This window comes from Drosophila navojoa, chromosome X (assembly GCF_054131105.1).
Source record: "Drosophila navojoa isolate 15081-1374.11 chromosome X, UAZ_NAV_1.0, whole genome shotgun sequence".
NCBI classification, from domain to species: domain Eukaryota; kingdom Metazoa; phylum Arthropoda; class Insecta; order Diptera; family Drosophilidae; genus Drosophila; species Drosophila navojoa.
In genome coordinates, this window is record NC_142895.1 from 12,853,706 (window position 1) to 12,871,013 (window position 17,308).

The following is a 17,308-nucleotide window of genomic DNA, read 5'->3' on the forward strand; positions in this document are numbered from 1 at the left end:
TTTTTATCGATAATAATTAATGCAAAATTATTTGCATAAAATTATAATTCTTTGTTACGATTTCCTTGCATTTGACATGGAAGGAGAAAATACAAAATAAAAATTAAATTACTTATATTGTAAGCATTATTTTTACTACAAATAGTTGCTCGAAGCAAACTAGAAAAGAAAAAATAGCAATTGAATTCAAATTGCGCGATAAGTTGCAATACCATATCGATAGTAAGCAGCCAACGGCGAATATCGCTGAATCGATTGTATCGGCCAAAGGCTAACAGCTCTATTCACTGCGGACGCGTTTCGAGCAATAGCAACAGCAACGACGACAGCGCCACAACAACACAACACAAATCAATTTTGTGTACAAGTGTGCAAAAATATTATAAAATAAAAAGCCTGATACGAAGACACGAAACAAGCCTTGGCTTAAAACAACAGCCAAAAATTTATAAAAGAAAAATCAAATATTTTTTGTTATTGTTCGAGCTCTTTTTTTGTTATTGTGTGTTTGTAGTTGGCTGCACGGGCAGCAGCAGCAGCAGTAGAAAAACGCAGAAAAAAGTGAAATCGATTAAAAGCGCAATAGGCAGCAGCAGCAACAGCAATAATAATAACAACAACAGCACTTGATGGAAAACAAATATAAATCCGTGGAGTAAAGTTAAAAGTAAAAGAAAATAAGAACGCAACAGAGATTTAATTTTAATGTCGCAGTAAATTTGTGTGCTAGCAAGAAGCAGCAGCAACAGCAAAAACCAACAACAACAACATACCAGCAGCAGCAGCAGCAGCTGAGGCAGAAGCTGAATCGAAAACAGAAAACAAAAAACGAATACGAACAGCAAAGAACGTACGACGCAGACGTCGCAGCCAGCAGCCTCTCCGCTGTGTGCGTGTGTGTGCCTGTGAGTGGTGGTGAGCGTGGGTGCGAGCGAGGCAGCAGCAGCAATAGCAACAACAAAACAGAGCAGCAGCGACGACTGCGACGTCAACAGCAACAGTAGCGACGGCTGTTGTCGTTCTTTTTTTTCGTAATTCATTTTGGTTTTTTTTTTTTGACACAATTCAAACAAACTCGGAGCTTTGCACTTAAAAGTTTGTTTCTAAGCTCGACTTTGTGTTTGCAGCTGCAGCGTGAGTGAGTGTATGTGCGTCTGCCTTTGTGTGGGCGTCAACAGTCGCTAGCAGTGGAGAGTTCAAAGAAGAACGCAAGACGCAGTTTGTTTGTTGCCAGCCAAAATATAAAAACTAAATCAAATTACTGTTGCTGCTGCTGCCGACTGTAACAACAACTACAACGAAAACAACTCTAACAGCAAACAGCTCAAACACACAACAACAAAAACAACAGCAACAATAATAACAAAGCAGACGCATTAATGCAAGAAGAAGACAAAAGCTACGCAGCAATAGAAACAACAGCTGAAAACATATGATTTTTGTTTGTGTTGCTTTTGTTTTTGTACGCTGTACTCAGCTTCTTCCACTGTGTCCTCAGTCGTAAGCAGCGAAAACACGAAAGAAAAAGTTGAGCAGCGGAACGCGCGGAACTGGAACGAGCAGGCTCGCAGTGTTGTTGCTGCTGCTGCTGCTGTTGCTGCTGCTCCCATCCACCAATTCTCAACTGTTTCTTGACGTCGTAACAACAACGCCAGCAAAAGCAGCAGCGTCAAGTGGTAAGTTTACTGTTGTCGTTGCTGCTATTGTGTTTCTTTCACTTCTATTTTTCATATCTTCTTTTTATTATTAATATTATTTTTTTTACTGTTTCATTATTGTTGACGCGCGAAACTAGCGAAGAAGAAACACAAAAATATTTATTGAAAAACAAATGTTATTTTTATGCGATTTTGTTGTTGTTTATTGTTTATCTGTTATTCGCCTTTCGAAACTCTTCCAAGTACACACAAATACAAACAGCGAGCAGGCATACCATGTGTGTGAATGTGTTTGCTTGTGAGGCCCACCTCTAATTTGTTACTAAAGGCATGTCAGCGACGTGTGCGTGTATATTTTGCATATATATTTGCATTACTTGATTTCATAATGTTTTTGTCACATATATCCGTTATATTCGTGTAAAAGAATTGTTTTTTTTTTTTTGCCAAGTTCGCTGTGCTTTCAAATAATATACACAAACATATACAATCGACACACTGATATACACGCAGATACGCACACATACATATGTATATAGACACATCCATATGTATATATATATGTAAAAGCGAGCAGTGCGCGTTAGACAGACAACGGACAGCAGAGCAAAACGCAACCAAATGAAACAAACTGATAATGAAACACTTTGGCACATTGGTTCGCAAGTATATACATATGTATGTAAATATTGAATATAATTAAATTAAAAAAAAAAAAAAAAACAATTTTTTAATATTATCAGCTCTAAAATACATTAAACCAAATATCATTGAAATAGTTAACTAAATAATGATAGCTTGCATAGCTAATCCATCACTTGATTGATTAGAAAACTCACATAAAGTTTATTTATTTAAATCATTTAGTAAATTGCACTGGTTTTTTATGCATAATACAGTACATATAAAAATTTCTAAATGATAAAATATGAAACGTATAAATATGTACATATGTATGTTGTTTACTTATGCTTGCTGTTTTCATGTGCATTTGTAGCACTGTGCCTGACGCTCTGTCAGTTGAAAGAGAGGCGATAAAAGAAAGAGCATAAGAACATTTCGTTGCAGCTGACCGTTGCGTGTGTGTGTGTGTGTGTGTGTTTGTTTGTTGTTGTTACTTCATTTTGTTTTTGTTTTTCTTCTATTTGCTCTGATTCTTATTTTGATAATTGCCTTTTGGGCTGCAGGGGGCCTCTTTGTTTCCAAAAATTATTAGCCGCAGCAACTAAAAATAAAGCCATTGAACAAGATGAGAAAGGAGAAGAAGAGACAAGACAGCGAATGCATTGCTAATGACACAATAATTTTATTTCGTTTGCTTTTGATTTATATTTAACTTTTTTCACACAGTTCAGCGACCATTTTTGTGTCATTCTGTTAATTTATATTGTTTAGTATATGTTTTAATGTTTTTATTTTTTGTTTGACTTTTTGTTGGTATACAAAATTGCAAAACCATAGAGATGATGCTGGCACGCTCTCTCTAACGCTTGCCTGCGCTTTCGCTTTCTCGTTCTAGCTTGCAGTTTCAGGTTCGAATTGTTTGATATTTACCGCAAAATGTTTGCCAAATATTTTGTTGTGAGTGCGAATGTTTAGGAATGAAATGAAATGAGTGCAAAACAAGTGAGTGAGTGAGGGAGAGGCGTAACAAAAATGAATTACAACAAATATGTAAGTTGGCAACAGCTTTCAATTGGTATTGGTGCTAATAATACGCATGTATTAGTGCAAAGCTCTTGAGCGCATTTCGTATTGTGCTTTCAGTGAATATTCGTGTGTTTCGTACGTGATTTGAAAAGCAATGAAAGCCACTTGCTTAACAAGGGGGGTAGGAGGAATAGCAGGAGACGAGTGAATAATAAAAATACAATTTATCAAACAAAATTCCTAATTCAGCAGTTTTTATATATACATATGTATGTATATGAATAGTGTAAAATTGTATACAAAGACTTTTGTTGACCTGTTGCTATTTTCTCCCTCTCTCTTTTGTTTTCTTTGCCTTAATTAAGCCAAATAAAAATTATCACCTTAATCAATTTCAATATGCGATTATAATAAAACCATTCAGTTTCTCGCACACTTCTAATTTATTGAAATTTTCTTCAGTTATTCCTTTATGGATTAGTTCGTTGAGTTTCCTATGACGCATTCAAAAAGCTCCTTCACATAATCAACTTCAAATTGCTTATTGTTCAATTAGTGTCCTGTCTCTCTCTTTCATTTACACGCAACTCGCTCTCTCTCCCTCCCACTCTCGCTCTTCAACTTCGATAGCATTTCGTGCGCTTCTGAAATGCTGAATGCATGTATATATATTTATAGTAACACCTGTTCATAAAAGCTTAGTGTGTGTGCGTGTTTATGTATTGCGTTTTGTTGTGATTTTTCTTTGTCTACCGAAATCGCTTTGCGTAGATTTTGTCAAGTGGCTTTGGCAATGAACAGCATAAACAATAACACACACACACACAACCAAGCGCAGCACATGAGCTTTTTGCTCTGCACATGTATGCACATATGTATGTGTGTATTTGATTTTGCGTGCACAAAGAAATCGAACGAACGGAACCATTGGCTCAACTTGCTGAGTAGCTACTAGCTAGCTAGCTTATTAACATTGACACACCAATTTACACACACACACACATACACAGGCAGCCAGTTAGTGGCACACAAAGCGAAAAGCTCACAGACAACGGTCAACATTGGTTGTTGCTTTTATTTTGCTGCCTATGTCAAAACAAAGACAAAGTGCGTTGCGTTCTATGAGCGGGTGGCTGGCTACGCTGAGTCGTGGAGAGAGGAAACTGTTGCTCTTGAATGCAGCTATGCACATACCTATGCATATCCCCCACAGCTGCCTGTGTGTGTGTGTGTGACATTGCTTTTAGTTGGCATTGCCATTGCTATTGCCATTGTTGTCGTTGATGCGCGTGTGCGCAAGTCAATTAAGGAATGCAACGTTTAGTGCCCTGTGCGCTAGTCTCGCCCTCCCTCTTCACTCTCGCTCTCCCGCTCTCTTTTCCAGCTACTTAAAACACAAAGAGCCACAAAACACACATATTTTAACTCAAATCAACTTTGCAATGCGTCATGCGCTTTGTAAAAATAGTTTTTCGCTTAACTTTAACCCGTACTGTTGTGCGCAATTGTATATCCATTTTAATAACATGTGCTGCATACCGTATAAAATAGACAGTGTTTGTGTGTGTGTGTGTGTGTGTGAGTTTAACCTGTTCTAAAAACTGGTTAATTAATTTATTTTAATCAATATGAATTAACTGTTTTGTTGTTTTTATATAACAGTAAATATTTCCAGTTAAAAAATAATAAAAAATAAATAAGAGCAGTAAATAAATAGCACAGCAAATAAGGTATCTTTAATTCGAGCACGTATTTTTATGTCCAACATCAATTAAATTATTTATTGAATTGCTGGAAATTTCATTACTGGGTCGCAGCTTACACATCTACATACATGTGTGTGTGTGTGTGTGTATGTATGTAAATGTATTTCATAGCTATGTGCATATATAATTTCACAATGTTGATCTTTGGCTTGTGGGATTGGCTCTCATGCACTACACTATTCCATATTTATATACATGTACATATGTATATGTATATACGTCATATTAGCTTATCAAACAATCTATACATACATACACTCCATACATTATATATGTACATATGTATGCTTGTATGTACCCCACAGTGTCAGCACTCTGTATATCAAACGCAATTAATACACGTGTGCATCCAAATGGGTTAAATGACTTGCCATGGAATATTTTGTTCGTAACTAAGAACAAAATAACAACTTTATCGGCACGATAAGCTCTAGCACAGCGATAAGCAAATCACTTCTGAACTGACAACAACAATTTTGCAAATTGTTTACAAATTTTCAAGAAAACACATCTAACCTTTTGCCTATTGAGCAGAAAAAAAAACAAAAAATTATGTATGTGACAAATATGCACTTGGCCTGCATATGGGTTAATGGATACTGTTGCTATTTAAGTATTCGCTTCGGACAGCTGTTGCTCGCTGCGTCTCGCTCGCACTGCAAGCTTGGCTTGGCTTTGCGTTTTCGTGTGCCGTTGCTTTTGCTATTGCTTTGTGCTTGTTTCGTTTCTTTTGGTTCCGCTGTTTCTGCTGCTGTTGCTGCTGCTGCTGCTGTGGTCTGATGTTGATAACTACGGCTTGCTTAACGTGCATATGTATGTATGTGTGTGTTCATGACATACATATGCATATATATATATGTGTATATATACGTTTGTACATGTATTATGCATATTACAGCAATAACAACAGCGTAGCACGTTGCAAAAATTTGTTTACCAATTTGCTTAGTTTGGCGTTTCTTTGTTTAAGGTGGTATTTTCTTTATTTATTTATTTAGTTTTTTGTTACCTGCACTAGCTGCCATTGACGTTGTTTATGAAAATTAATACATGTGTTCAATTTCATGGCGTGCACTGTAACTGTATGTATGCATATTGCTTTCATTGCACTTAATTTACGCCCCATGGAATTGCTATCGCCCCCCCCCCCTGATATGTGTGTGTGTGCGAGGCAAAAATAAAAAGTTGAAAGAAAAAAGAAACACGTAATGCGCTAATAAAACTTAAAAGGGCTGCGGGGAACGGTGGGTGTGGGCGCTGGGCGTTGGGTGAGGGATGAGGGAGAGCATGGCACATGAGTGTGCAAAGATTAAAACCGTTTGATTGAGACAAAGCAAAAGCCATATGTACGCAACGAAATGGAATTGAAATATTGGCGAGAGCGATAAAAGAATGAAACGAAAGAGAGAGAACAAGTATTTGTGTGTGTGTGTGTGTGTGTGTGTGTGTGTGTGTGTGTGTGTGTGTGTGTGTGTGTGTGTGTGTGTGTGTGTGTGTGCGTGTGTGAGCGAGCTGCATTTAACAAAGTGTGCAAGAGAGAGATAGAGAGCAGCGCTTGCAGTTTGTTTATTTATTTATTCATTTCTCTTTTTTGCTTTCCACTTTGCAGTTGACAACAGCTGAGCAGCGACACATATACACAGAGGCGAGAGCAGAGGCCGCAGCGGCAGCGCAGTCATCAGCACACAGGCATACAGACAGACAGCCTGTCACCGTCTCCGTCAGCCATAATCATTTACATCGTCATCATCATCGTCAACACTATCCTCCAGCTAAGCGAGCGAGCGAGCGAGCGACAACGACGCTCTCTCTCCACACTCACGCACTCGCTTTGATTGAACCAAACAGCTGAGACGGGCGACAGCCGTCGCACACACACACAACACAGACACTACACAGACAATGTCCGCGGATTCGCCGCGCCGCCATCATAGCCATCATCTACATCATCATCATGCAGCTGGCGGCGGCGGAGGTGGAGGCGGTGGCGGTGGCGGCGGCGGCGGCAACATTGGACTGCGAGGAGGCATGTCCATGCCGGCCGTGGTGCCGCCACAAGCAGTCAGCGATCGCTCGATCCTGGACTCGGCCATTGGATTCATAAACGATGTCACCTTGGTCCATCAGCCGGTGCAGGATCCCAAGGACACAATCACCTGGGCCCGCTTCGAGACGAGCGCCGATGTGAGCGATCCTCGTTTCGGCGACGACTGGGAGCTGGAGGGCAATGCGGCACCACCGCTCCTACTCATTCTCGGCTATGGCCTGGGCGTCCAGGTGTGGGCCATACCCGCCAACGGTGAGGCCGTCGAGGTGTTATCCTGGCGCCACGGCGTCGTCACCGCCCTGCGCGTTCTGCCCACACCGCTGACAGCTGCCACCGGCCTGGACGACAACGGGCGGGCCGACGAGCCCGTGGATGTATTTGCCGACAAACGGCCCTTGGTGGCGTTCGTCGATGGCGGCAGCGCTGCAGCCAACACTATGCTATCTGGTGGCCAATTCTCGGGCGGAGCTGGTGGCAGTGGCTCCTCCGGTATGTCCGGCGGCGGCATGGGCAATCCCTCGCACGCCGGCGCCGCCCACTTCAGTGCCGTCAACTTTGTCTCCCTGAAAACGGGCGTCCAGGTGAAGACCATCAAATTCAAGAATACCGTGCTGGACATTCAGGCCAATCGCTCGGCGGTCGTCATCAGCTTCCACGAGCGTCTGGCGGTGTTCGATGCGCGCACTCTGGAGGATCGCCTCACCATAACCACCTGCTTTCCCAGTCCGGGGTAAGTGAAAACCATTCGCTGATCAAGAATCTCTAAGCTTATGCTCGCTCTCTGACTCTCCTCCAGTATCAATCCCAATCCCATTGCGCTGGGTCCACGCTGGCTGGCGTATGCGGAGCACAAGCTGCTCCACTCCAAGCGCAGCGGCGGCGGCTGCGACGGCGAGGGCGTTCCCAGCTACACGGCGACGGTGCTGAATGCGGCCAAGTCCTTTGGCAAGGGCCTGCGGGAGCTGGGCGAACAGGTGGCCGCCGGCCTGACCGGCACCAGTGCCGGCAGCGGCAACAGCTCCAAGAGCAGCAGCTTCGACTCGGCCAGCGGCGGCGCCGATGGCAAGCAATCGGGCGTGGTGACCATTATCGATGTGAAGGTAAAGTCCGAGACGAGACCAACATAGAAACCATCATAGATCATCTGACCGTGTGCTTAACGCTCTTGCAGCATCCCATCAAGGACTATAGCCCGACGACGGGCACGCCTCTCGGCTCGATGAGCGATCCAATAATCGCCCACTTTGTGGCGCATAGCGAGGCGCTGGTGGCCATGGAATTCGATAGCTCTGGCATGCTGTTGCTAACAGCGGATCGTCGCGGTCACGATTTCCATGTGTTTCGCATCCAACCGCATCCGGTGGGCTCCAGTCTGGCCGCAGTGCATCATCTGTATGTGCTGCATCGCGGCGACACGAGCGCCAAGGTGCAGCACATCGCCTTCTCGCTGGACTCCCGCTGGGCGGCCGTTTCCACGCTGCGCGGCACCACCCATGTCTTCCCCATAACGCCATACGGCGGCGCCATGGGCGTGCGCACCCACACCTCGTTGCATGTGGTCAACAAGCTGTCGCGTTTCCATCGCAGCGCCGGCCTGGGCGCCGACGGGCGCTCCAGCTCGCCCATCTCGCACTCGGAGAGCACCACGTTTGTGCAGTCGCTGCAGCCGTATCACAATCCCACATTGCCGCCCTTTCCACGACCCACAGTGGTCCAGCCGCTGGCGCAGCTGCGTCAGCCATTTGTGCTCGGCTCGCCGCCGGGCAGCGCCACCCTGGGCGGTGGCTCGGGCATGGGTGGCGGCGGCTCTGGCATCGGCGGCAGCAGTGGCATCGGCGGCGGCGGCGGCGGCAGCGGCGTCAGCTCCCATCAGCGTCAACGGCTGTCCTCGCTGTCGGATGACTGCGGCAAACCGTTGAGCGTCTGCGCCACCTTTGCCAAGTCGCGCTCCTGGCTGCTGGAGCCGCCAACGGCGACGCGCGAGGCACCGCATCGAGTCCAGCGCAAGGCCGTCGATTCGCTATTCGTGATGGCCGGCCATGGTGCGCTCATACAGTACGATCTGGACACGAAGCTAGCCTCAAGTGAGTGGGAGTCCATTTCAGAAGATTTCCGGAATTTGGATTCGATAAAATATGCGTATTCTTATTGCAGATGTTGCCAAAGAGAAGATATGTGATGATACGCCCATTGAGCTGGAGGTGGAGGCCAAGGCGCAGTGGAATCTGGGCCGACGCAAGGATGGATCTCATGAAATTATACCACCGCTAGCGCTGGACAATTGGCTGATCAAGGATCGCCATGCCAGCCTCCTAATGGACAGTGGCCATCAGTTCGATGAGGCCGACGAGCGGCCCGAGAGCTGGTTGGCCCAGGTCGAAATTATCACCCATGCGGGGCCCCATCGACGGCTCTGGATGGGGCCGCAGTTCGTATTCAAGAACTACAATACGCCCAGCGGGTAAGAGACGGACGAAGCTAGCCAGGACACACACACATACATACATTTATATATAGAAGAGTTTGTTAATCTTTCACTTTAATCCCGTGCAGCTCGAATTTGAATCACGTGGATGCGGAGGCTGTGGAGATTGGCGTTACCAAGACGACAACCACAACGCTGCCCTCGACATCAGCGGGCTGTGGTGCAGCGGGCGGTGGTGCCATCATTGCCGCCGTCGAGCGTTCCAGTCCATTGAATATGCCGCTAAACGTTGCTGGCGGCGCGATGGCCGGAGCCAGTGTGGGCAGCACCGCACGTGCCGGAGTGCCGGTGCTCATCGAGTCCGGTTCATATAGTAAGTGCTTGAAATATAAGCTAGGGAGACGAACTAAAAACTTGCATCGTTTCGCAATGCGCGCACCCCCACAGGCAGCATTGAGCAGAGCCCCAAGCTGATGGATCGCTTTCGGCATGGACACTTGGACTCCGATTATGGGCACGGCGATATGCGTCTGAAGGAGGATCTGGCCGATGCCATGCGCGAGTCGCCCTCAACGATGGCAGCGCGTCGTGATACCGGTAAGTCTATATAGCACAAGAGGAATTCTCAGAACCCAGAAGATATATGCCAAGGCATATATATGTATGCTGAAACTGAACTATCAAGTATATACATACATATATATCTATATAGAGAGTAAGTGCTCAAATGTGATACGAACAATCGTTCAGATATGCAATGAAAAATCAGATATACTATATCTATAGTATAAAACTATCAAATAAAATATCAGATATACTATATATAGTATAAAACTAATAATCGTTCATATATGTAATGAAATATCAGATATACTGTATCTATACTATAAAACTATCAAATGTAATATCAGATATATTATTATATATATGTAATGAAATATCAGATATACTATATCTATACTATAAAACAATCAAATGTAATATCAGATATATTATATCTATAGTATAAAACGATGAAATGAAATATCAGATATACTTTATACAGTATAAAACTATCACATTTGAGCACTCTACTCATATAGATTATAGTTATCGTTTATCGCTATCGTTTATCGTTAGCTAAGCTTTATCTGTTCCTCAAGTTTTGCCTCTGAGCTAAATTTATTTATTGAATGTTTTACTATTAATATTATTATCTATTTTATAATTATTATTATTATTATTATTATTATTATTATTATCATTGTTATTGCTATGGTTATTATTGCGATTGTTTAGTAAATTTGTTTTGTTTATTGAACGCTTTATGAGAAATGTAAATTTTACAAATTGGCAAATTTCGGAATTGAAGCAAACGAAAAAAAAAAAAAAAAAAAATTGGCATTGGTTTCCCCTTTACTTCTCTTCTAATTTTGTTCTTGTTTAGTTGTGATTGCAGTTGAACGCCTTTCTATATATATAGATATACTTCCACATATATATATAGATTTATCCCACTTAATGCTACCCGATCAGTCCTATATACCTAATCATATATCATTCTGCTCTTCATATCATTCAATCCACATGTGTGTTTGTGTGTGTGTGTGTGTTTCCACAGAGAGTTTTATCCCAAAATCCATAAAGCTATAGGCTACAGTGAGCACTCGCTAAGGAAAACTTTTAGAAATTGAGATATCAATTTGATTATAAATTTTTTTTTTTTTGATTCTAATTAATTTAAAATTAAATTATTTGCTCTACTTATAATTTTCTCTGGTGTTTTGCGCAGCTATGGTCATCCTTAAAATTTTGCTTTCAACATTTGCCATTATTATATATAGAAAAAAAATAGAACCTGTTTACATTTTAATAATATAAACTTAATTTAAGCTAATCAAAATTGAAAATTTGTCAACTTTTGCAGACACACACATACACAAGCACACACACCCACACACACACACACACAGAAGCACACATACACACAGCAATTGGCTTCTATACTATATCTACTTATAAACTCTATTTTGCACTATTTCTCTCCGGATTACTTTTCCGTTGTTTAGGACTCTCATTGCCAGAGCCCACTGTAAACACTAACGAATGAGAAAGGGAGAGAGAGAGATAGAGAAAGACACCAACACACAATTGTGCTTCTCTTTCAGCAAGAACTCTATCGTATATCCCACAGTTTTTACCCCTAAAAATAAATATTTCAACTGCAATTGCATGTATGAGAATGATATGGATATATGTGGATATATATCCACATACATCTACATCTATATCTATATAATTTCTATATGCAATTGGGTTCATTAAGTCGGTAGTGCTGCACTACATTAAAAAAAAAAATCTCTATATATATATATATTTATATCTATAAACTAAATTATGATTAAAAATTATTCTGCGTTTGCTGCTTCTTCTTCTGCTTCTACATCATCGTGGTCTGTTTCTTCTTCTTCTTCTACTACTTGAACTACTTCTCCTGCTTTTCAAGCGTTCCACTTGTTTGGGCTTTTTTTCCCGGAATTTCTAACATTTTGTTTTTGGAAATGAAACGAAAATTTTTAAACAACGCGTGTGAGTGAGAGAGAGAAAGAGTGTTAGACAGAGAGAGCGAGAAAGACAGAGAGCGAGGGAGTTGGAGAGCAAAGGTGTGAAGGAGAGAAAGAGACAGAGAACAGTTGAGAAGAAAGAGCACATGAAAGAATTTTAACAATTTATATAAATAAATATTAATAACTAAAATTAAAATTCTTTAATTAAAAAATAAAAAAAAAAGCCAAAGCCATTTAATTTCGTTTAACTAATCCAAAAATCCTTTACAAAATTAAAAAGTTTGCAAGCCAAAAAATTAATTAAAAAATACTTTTTATTTTTATAAATATATATAAAATATTTTGTATATATATTTATATATATATATATATTATTAATTTACGTTTCCATACGCTTAAAAAAAAACTCACTGCATTCAAATAAAAAAAAAACACTAGTAAAAACAGTTGCAAAAAAATATATATATATTAAAAAAAAATAAAAAATAAAAATCAAATTCCGTAGCAAAGCATTTTGTTCACTTAAAAAAAAAAAAAAACGAAAATAGTTTTTACCATTTGCATTTAGCTTAAAGCGTTCTTTTTTATGCCGTTTGCATTTTCTAGTTCAATTTTCTTGTTTTTTGTTTATTTTTTTCTTCTATAATTTTTTTTTTTTTGAAACACGTAAAGCTTACTAAAAACGAGAGCCAAAAAGAAAAACGAAAATATATATATATAAACAGAAATTGATAAAAAAAAATTCAAAAATAGAAAAAACAATTTTGGCCTTTGGCTTTTTGGCAAAAATGCGCTTTTCTCATAATTTGTATTCTCTTCTTCTCTTCTCTTCTCTGTTCTGTGCGGTGTCCGTAAACGTCGTCGCGTTCCCTTTGCCCAGATGTTGGCGCTCTCGAGTCAGCAACTGTTGCAGCCACAAGTGCCGCAGCAACAACTGCAGCAGCAGCAGCAGCAGCAGCCGCAGCAGCAGCAGACAATGCCTGCTTCTATGACGCCCTGGCCGAGCACGTGGCTGACGAGGAGGAGTCGGCGCAGGAGTTGCCGCACAGTGCGGCAACCATCTCGGCGCTGGCCAGTGCCTTGCCCAACATTTGCAGCTATGAGCTGAACGCCAAGCCGAGCCATGCCATGGCAGGGGCAGGAGCGGGAGCAGGAGCAGGAGCAGGAGTAGGGGCAGGTGCAGGGGCAGCGCCGCCTCGCATCGAGAAAATCGTAAATCCCTTGGGCACCGTCACGGACGTCCATGCGGGCATCAGCGGTGAGCTGCAGACGGACATGCTGGACGAGGTGGTGGGCCAGCTGGCGGCCGAGGATTGCGTCATCCATGAGAACTGCGATGAGGCGCTCTTTCGGCCCGTGGTGGCCATCTTCTGTGACGAGCTGGCCGAGCAGCGGCGGCACGAGGAGCAGCTGCAGCGCGAGCAACGGGAGCTGAAGACGGCCGGACGGTGCGGTGGGCCGGGCGTCATGGGCGAGGGACAGCCGCCGGTGGTGCTGGCCAATAAGCTGATTGTGCCGGTGATAGCCAAGGAAATGGATGAGGTTATCACACTGAAGGAGAAGAAGCAGAAATCATTAAAATCTCTGGCGGCTCTGGAGGATGCGGCGCAGGCGCAACGATTCGCTGAGCTCTCCCATCTCAATAAGCCAGCCAAGGGCAACAACAACAGCTACAACAACAACAACAACAGCAATAATAATAACAAAACAACAACAACTGCCAAAGCAACTGCAACTGCAACAACAGCAGCAACAACAACAACAACAACAACAACTGCCATCAGCGAGGATGAGCAACAGCTCGAGGATGAGCTGCAGACATCGATAAGCTCGACGCTGTCCCTGAAAACAAATCAACCAAGCAACAAAAAGTCCAAAGCGGCCAAGCACAAGGCTAACAAAGCAGCAGCACAACAACAACAACAACAACAGCAACAACAGAGCAACAAGAAAGACAAAAAGCAGGCCGAGCAGGAGAAGGAGAAGGAGCTGGAGGCAAGGGAGACAAAGGAGGCGCAGGAGGCAGAGCAGAAGAGACAAGCTCAGCTCAAGGCTGAGCAGGAACAGGAGCAGCAGGAACAGGAGCAGCAGGAACAGGCGCAGCAGGAGGAGGAGGAGCAGCAGGAGCAGCAGCACCCAGAGGAAGCTGAGCAGGAAGTGGACTATGCCGATGGGCTGCTGGCGAAGCGTGCCTCGATAGCCGCCGTAATGGTAAGCAGTGCCAGTGCACAAGGACTCAATCTGCATGTGGAAACCGAGCAGGAGGCGGATGAGGAGCAGCAGGAAGAGGCAGAAGTGGAGGCCAAGCCTGTCAAGACGGAGCCAACGAAGCAGGCCAAGAGCAAGGCTGGCAAGAGCAAGGATAAAGAGAAGGAGAAGGACAAGGACAAGGACAAGGAGAACGTTAGCTATCAGGTCAAGGTGCTGGAGCTGATGCCGGCGGAGGCATCGAGCAGTGCCTGGAGAACTCTCGAAAAACAACAACAGACACAAGAAACACACACAGAAACAACAACAGCAACGGCCAGCGATGCAGATTTTCCGAGCCTCAGCGCCAAGCGGCCGGCGGAGAAACTGCTGCCAGGACTGCTGACGCCGCTGCAGGAGCCGGCGAGCCGTTTCGATGACTTTTTGCTGGGCGCACTGCAGCCGCTGGAGGCGCTGCCGCCGCTGCCGGCACTGGAGCCGCTGCAAGTGCTCGGCGACGAGGCGGCGCAGGCGGATGAGGATGCGCATGGGGATGAGGCCAAAGCAGCAGGAGCTGGCGCTGCTGCTGAGCGTAGTCTCATCAACTTTGAGAGTCCGTTGCAGGAGAGCGCTGGAGCAGTGCCGCGGAAAATAACACCCCCTCCGCGTGGCTTCACCGAGCAGAATCTGATCCTGGCGCTGTGCGGCTCGCTGCACTACGAGAATGAGTACGCGCAGCTGCAGCTGCTGGCGGGCAAGGAGCAGCTGGCGAGTGCAGCGATGCACAAGTCCGTCTGCAGCACGAACAGCTCGTCGGGATCCGAGGAGCTGCTGCTCATGGAGGAGCCCAAGAAGCTGAGCAAGAAGCACAGGCGAGCCAAGCAACAGCAAAAGGAGCAACTGCAGCAATCGGCCGTCGCAGCGGACGATGAGGAGCTGCGTCCATTGATTAGCATCAGCATGTGTGAATCCCAGCATCAGCAGCAGCAGCAGCAGCAGCTGCTCAGTGCCGAGGCAGATGCTGAGGACGATGACAATGATAATGAGGACGATGACAATGACAATGATGATGTGGATGATGATGATGATGAGGATGTTGGTGTTGGTGCCACACTGCCCGAGGATCTGCTGCACTTTGGCAGCAGCGCAACGGCACCCCACTCGGGCACCACCACGGACAGCGAGGGTCCTGTGCCGACCACGACCACGTCGGACGACAATATCCTCTATGCCAGCAGCTTGACCGCATCCTCGTCGCATGCCAAGCTGAAGACCAAGAAGCTGGAGCATAAAATCAATTTGATTGCAGCCATTGAGGCGGCCACATCGTCGTCCACTTCATCGGCGGAGGAGAGCAGCGCCGAGACGGCGGCAACGGCGACGGCAACAACAACGGCAGCAGCGGCAGCAACAGTTGCCACAACTGCGACAGCAGCAGCAACTGTTGCAACGGCAGCGGCCGGCGGTGCGACAGGTGGCAGCACAGCGGCCCATTTGGCCGCACTGGCAACGCCGGCTGCGGCAGCCAGCGTGGGCTTGGGCGTGGGCGTGGGCGTGGCACAGGTCACGGGACAGCCGAGTGCCACAAAGAAGAAGACGAAACGTCGCAAGAGATAAGAATTAGCAATATGTTTGTTGTGCGTGTTCAGTTTCGTGGTGCTCTGGCATTTGTACGCCAGTCCGGCAACGCCACACGCGGTCAGACAACAGCCACAGCCGCAGTCGCAGGCGCCGTTGACGCAGCAACAGCAGCAGCAGCAACAGCAGCAGCAGGAACAACAACAACAGCAGCAGCAGCAGGCGCAGCAGCTGATTTCGCTGCCGGCAGAGCAGCAAACGTTGTTGCCGCGCATCATCAAATAGCGCAACAAACATTCGCGTTACACACACACACATAGACACACACACACACGCTCCTTGCACTTACGCCCACCCCAAGCCCAAACGTCTTAGAGCCTAAGCAAATAGCAAAAACCGCACACAACTCTCTCTCTCTCTCTCTTCCCTCTCACTCTCTCTACTACAACTACCACTACACACTCACACATATATGCATATATGTATTGTAGCCCAATAATTAAGTGTGCAAAAATTCTAAAACAAACAAAAAAATTATATAAAAAATCTAAAACTACACAAAAAAAAAAAAAAAACTATGTGATTATTGACAACAGCAAAAAAAAAAAAACGCGATTGTAGCAATTTGTTTAAATTTACAAAAACAAAAAAAACCAACAAAATAAAACAAAACCGACAAAAAAAATGTATGCTAACAATTTTTAAGTGCAAAAGTTATATTATTAGTTATTAAAAAACTCAACATCTATATATACATATATATATATATACACCTATACATAAATAAATAAATATGTAAGAAAATTATGCAAAAATGAAAAAAAAAAAAATCAAAAAAAACAAAACAAAACTCAAAAAGCTCTAATTTTAATGATGTAAATACATAAAAAAAGAAGAAGAAAATATTTGGCAAGAGAATCGCAATTTGTATAAAAGGAAACCGTTTGCTCACACTCACACACACACGCCACATTTAACCGCTAGCGACCCAGCCTAAAATAGAACATGAAAACAACAACAACAACCACACTGTCCAAAGCCACAATCTCTGTAAGTGCTAGAGGCAGAGCTGCGCGCAGCACTCAATTTCTTTTGTAGACTTGATCCTTGAGAGCGAACTGCGCAGTTGTGCTCTCTTTAATGCGCCGCAGCGCTGCGTTGCTCTCTTGAATGCAGTCGCCATTCAGAGCTGCGCTGTTCACTTCAATTCAATGGAGAGCGTTAAAAGCTGCGCTGCGTCAATGTAATACTGTATCAATTGCAAGCTCTTTCACTCTCTCTCTCTTCGAGTGAGCAGAGCTTGCAGTTACAGTTACAGTTTTGCTTTCTATGCTGCGCTGCTCTCTTCGTGCGTACAGAGTTTAGTTTTGCCTTCGTTAAGTTTTTATAACAAAACAATAACACACAAAACTGCGAAAAAAAACTACTCCCAAACAAAAAGCTTTCAAAAA

The 17,308-nt window shown here is 44.1% G+C and overlaps 1 protein-coding gene across 1 annotated transcript; it reads left to right on the plus strand.

Moving 5' to 3' along the window:
• Window positions 1-262: 262 nt before the first annotated feature.
• rudhira (breast carcinoma-amplified sequence 3 protein rudhira) lies at window positions 263-16,707 on the plus strand. The gene is made up of 8 exons (XM_089264900.1): window positions 263-1,676; window positions 6,684-7,851; window positions 7,918-8,221; window positions 8,293-9,205; window positions 9,276-9,582; window positions 9,675-9,919; window positions 9,994-10,143; window positions 12,973-16,707. Exons 2-8 carry the CDS (start codon window positions 6,977-6,979, stop codon window positions 15,894-15,896), a joined length of 5,718 nt encoding a protein of 1,905 aa, XP_089121026.1. The 5' UTR covers window positions 263-1,676; window positions 6,684-6,976; the 3' UTR covers window positions 15,897-16,707.
• Window positions 16,708-17,308: the final 601 nt, after the last annotated feature.

Bases quoted from the DNA above. Each gene is read 5' to 3' on its own strand.
- rudhira (XM_089264900.1), top strand. From the start codon at position 6,977: ATGTCCGCGGATTCGCCGCGCCGCCATCATAGCCATCATCTACATCAT. The intron at 8,222-8,292 runs GTAAAGTCCGAG...ACGCTCTTGCAG, and splicing joins TGACCATTATCGATGTGAAG to CATCCCATCAAGGACTATAG. The intron at 9,920-9,993 runs GTAAGTGCTTGA...GCACCCCCACAG, and splicing joins CATCGAGTCCGGTTCATATA to GCAGCATTGAGCAGAGCCCC.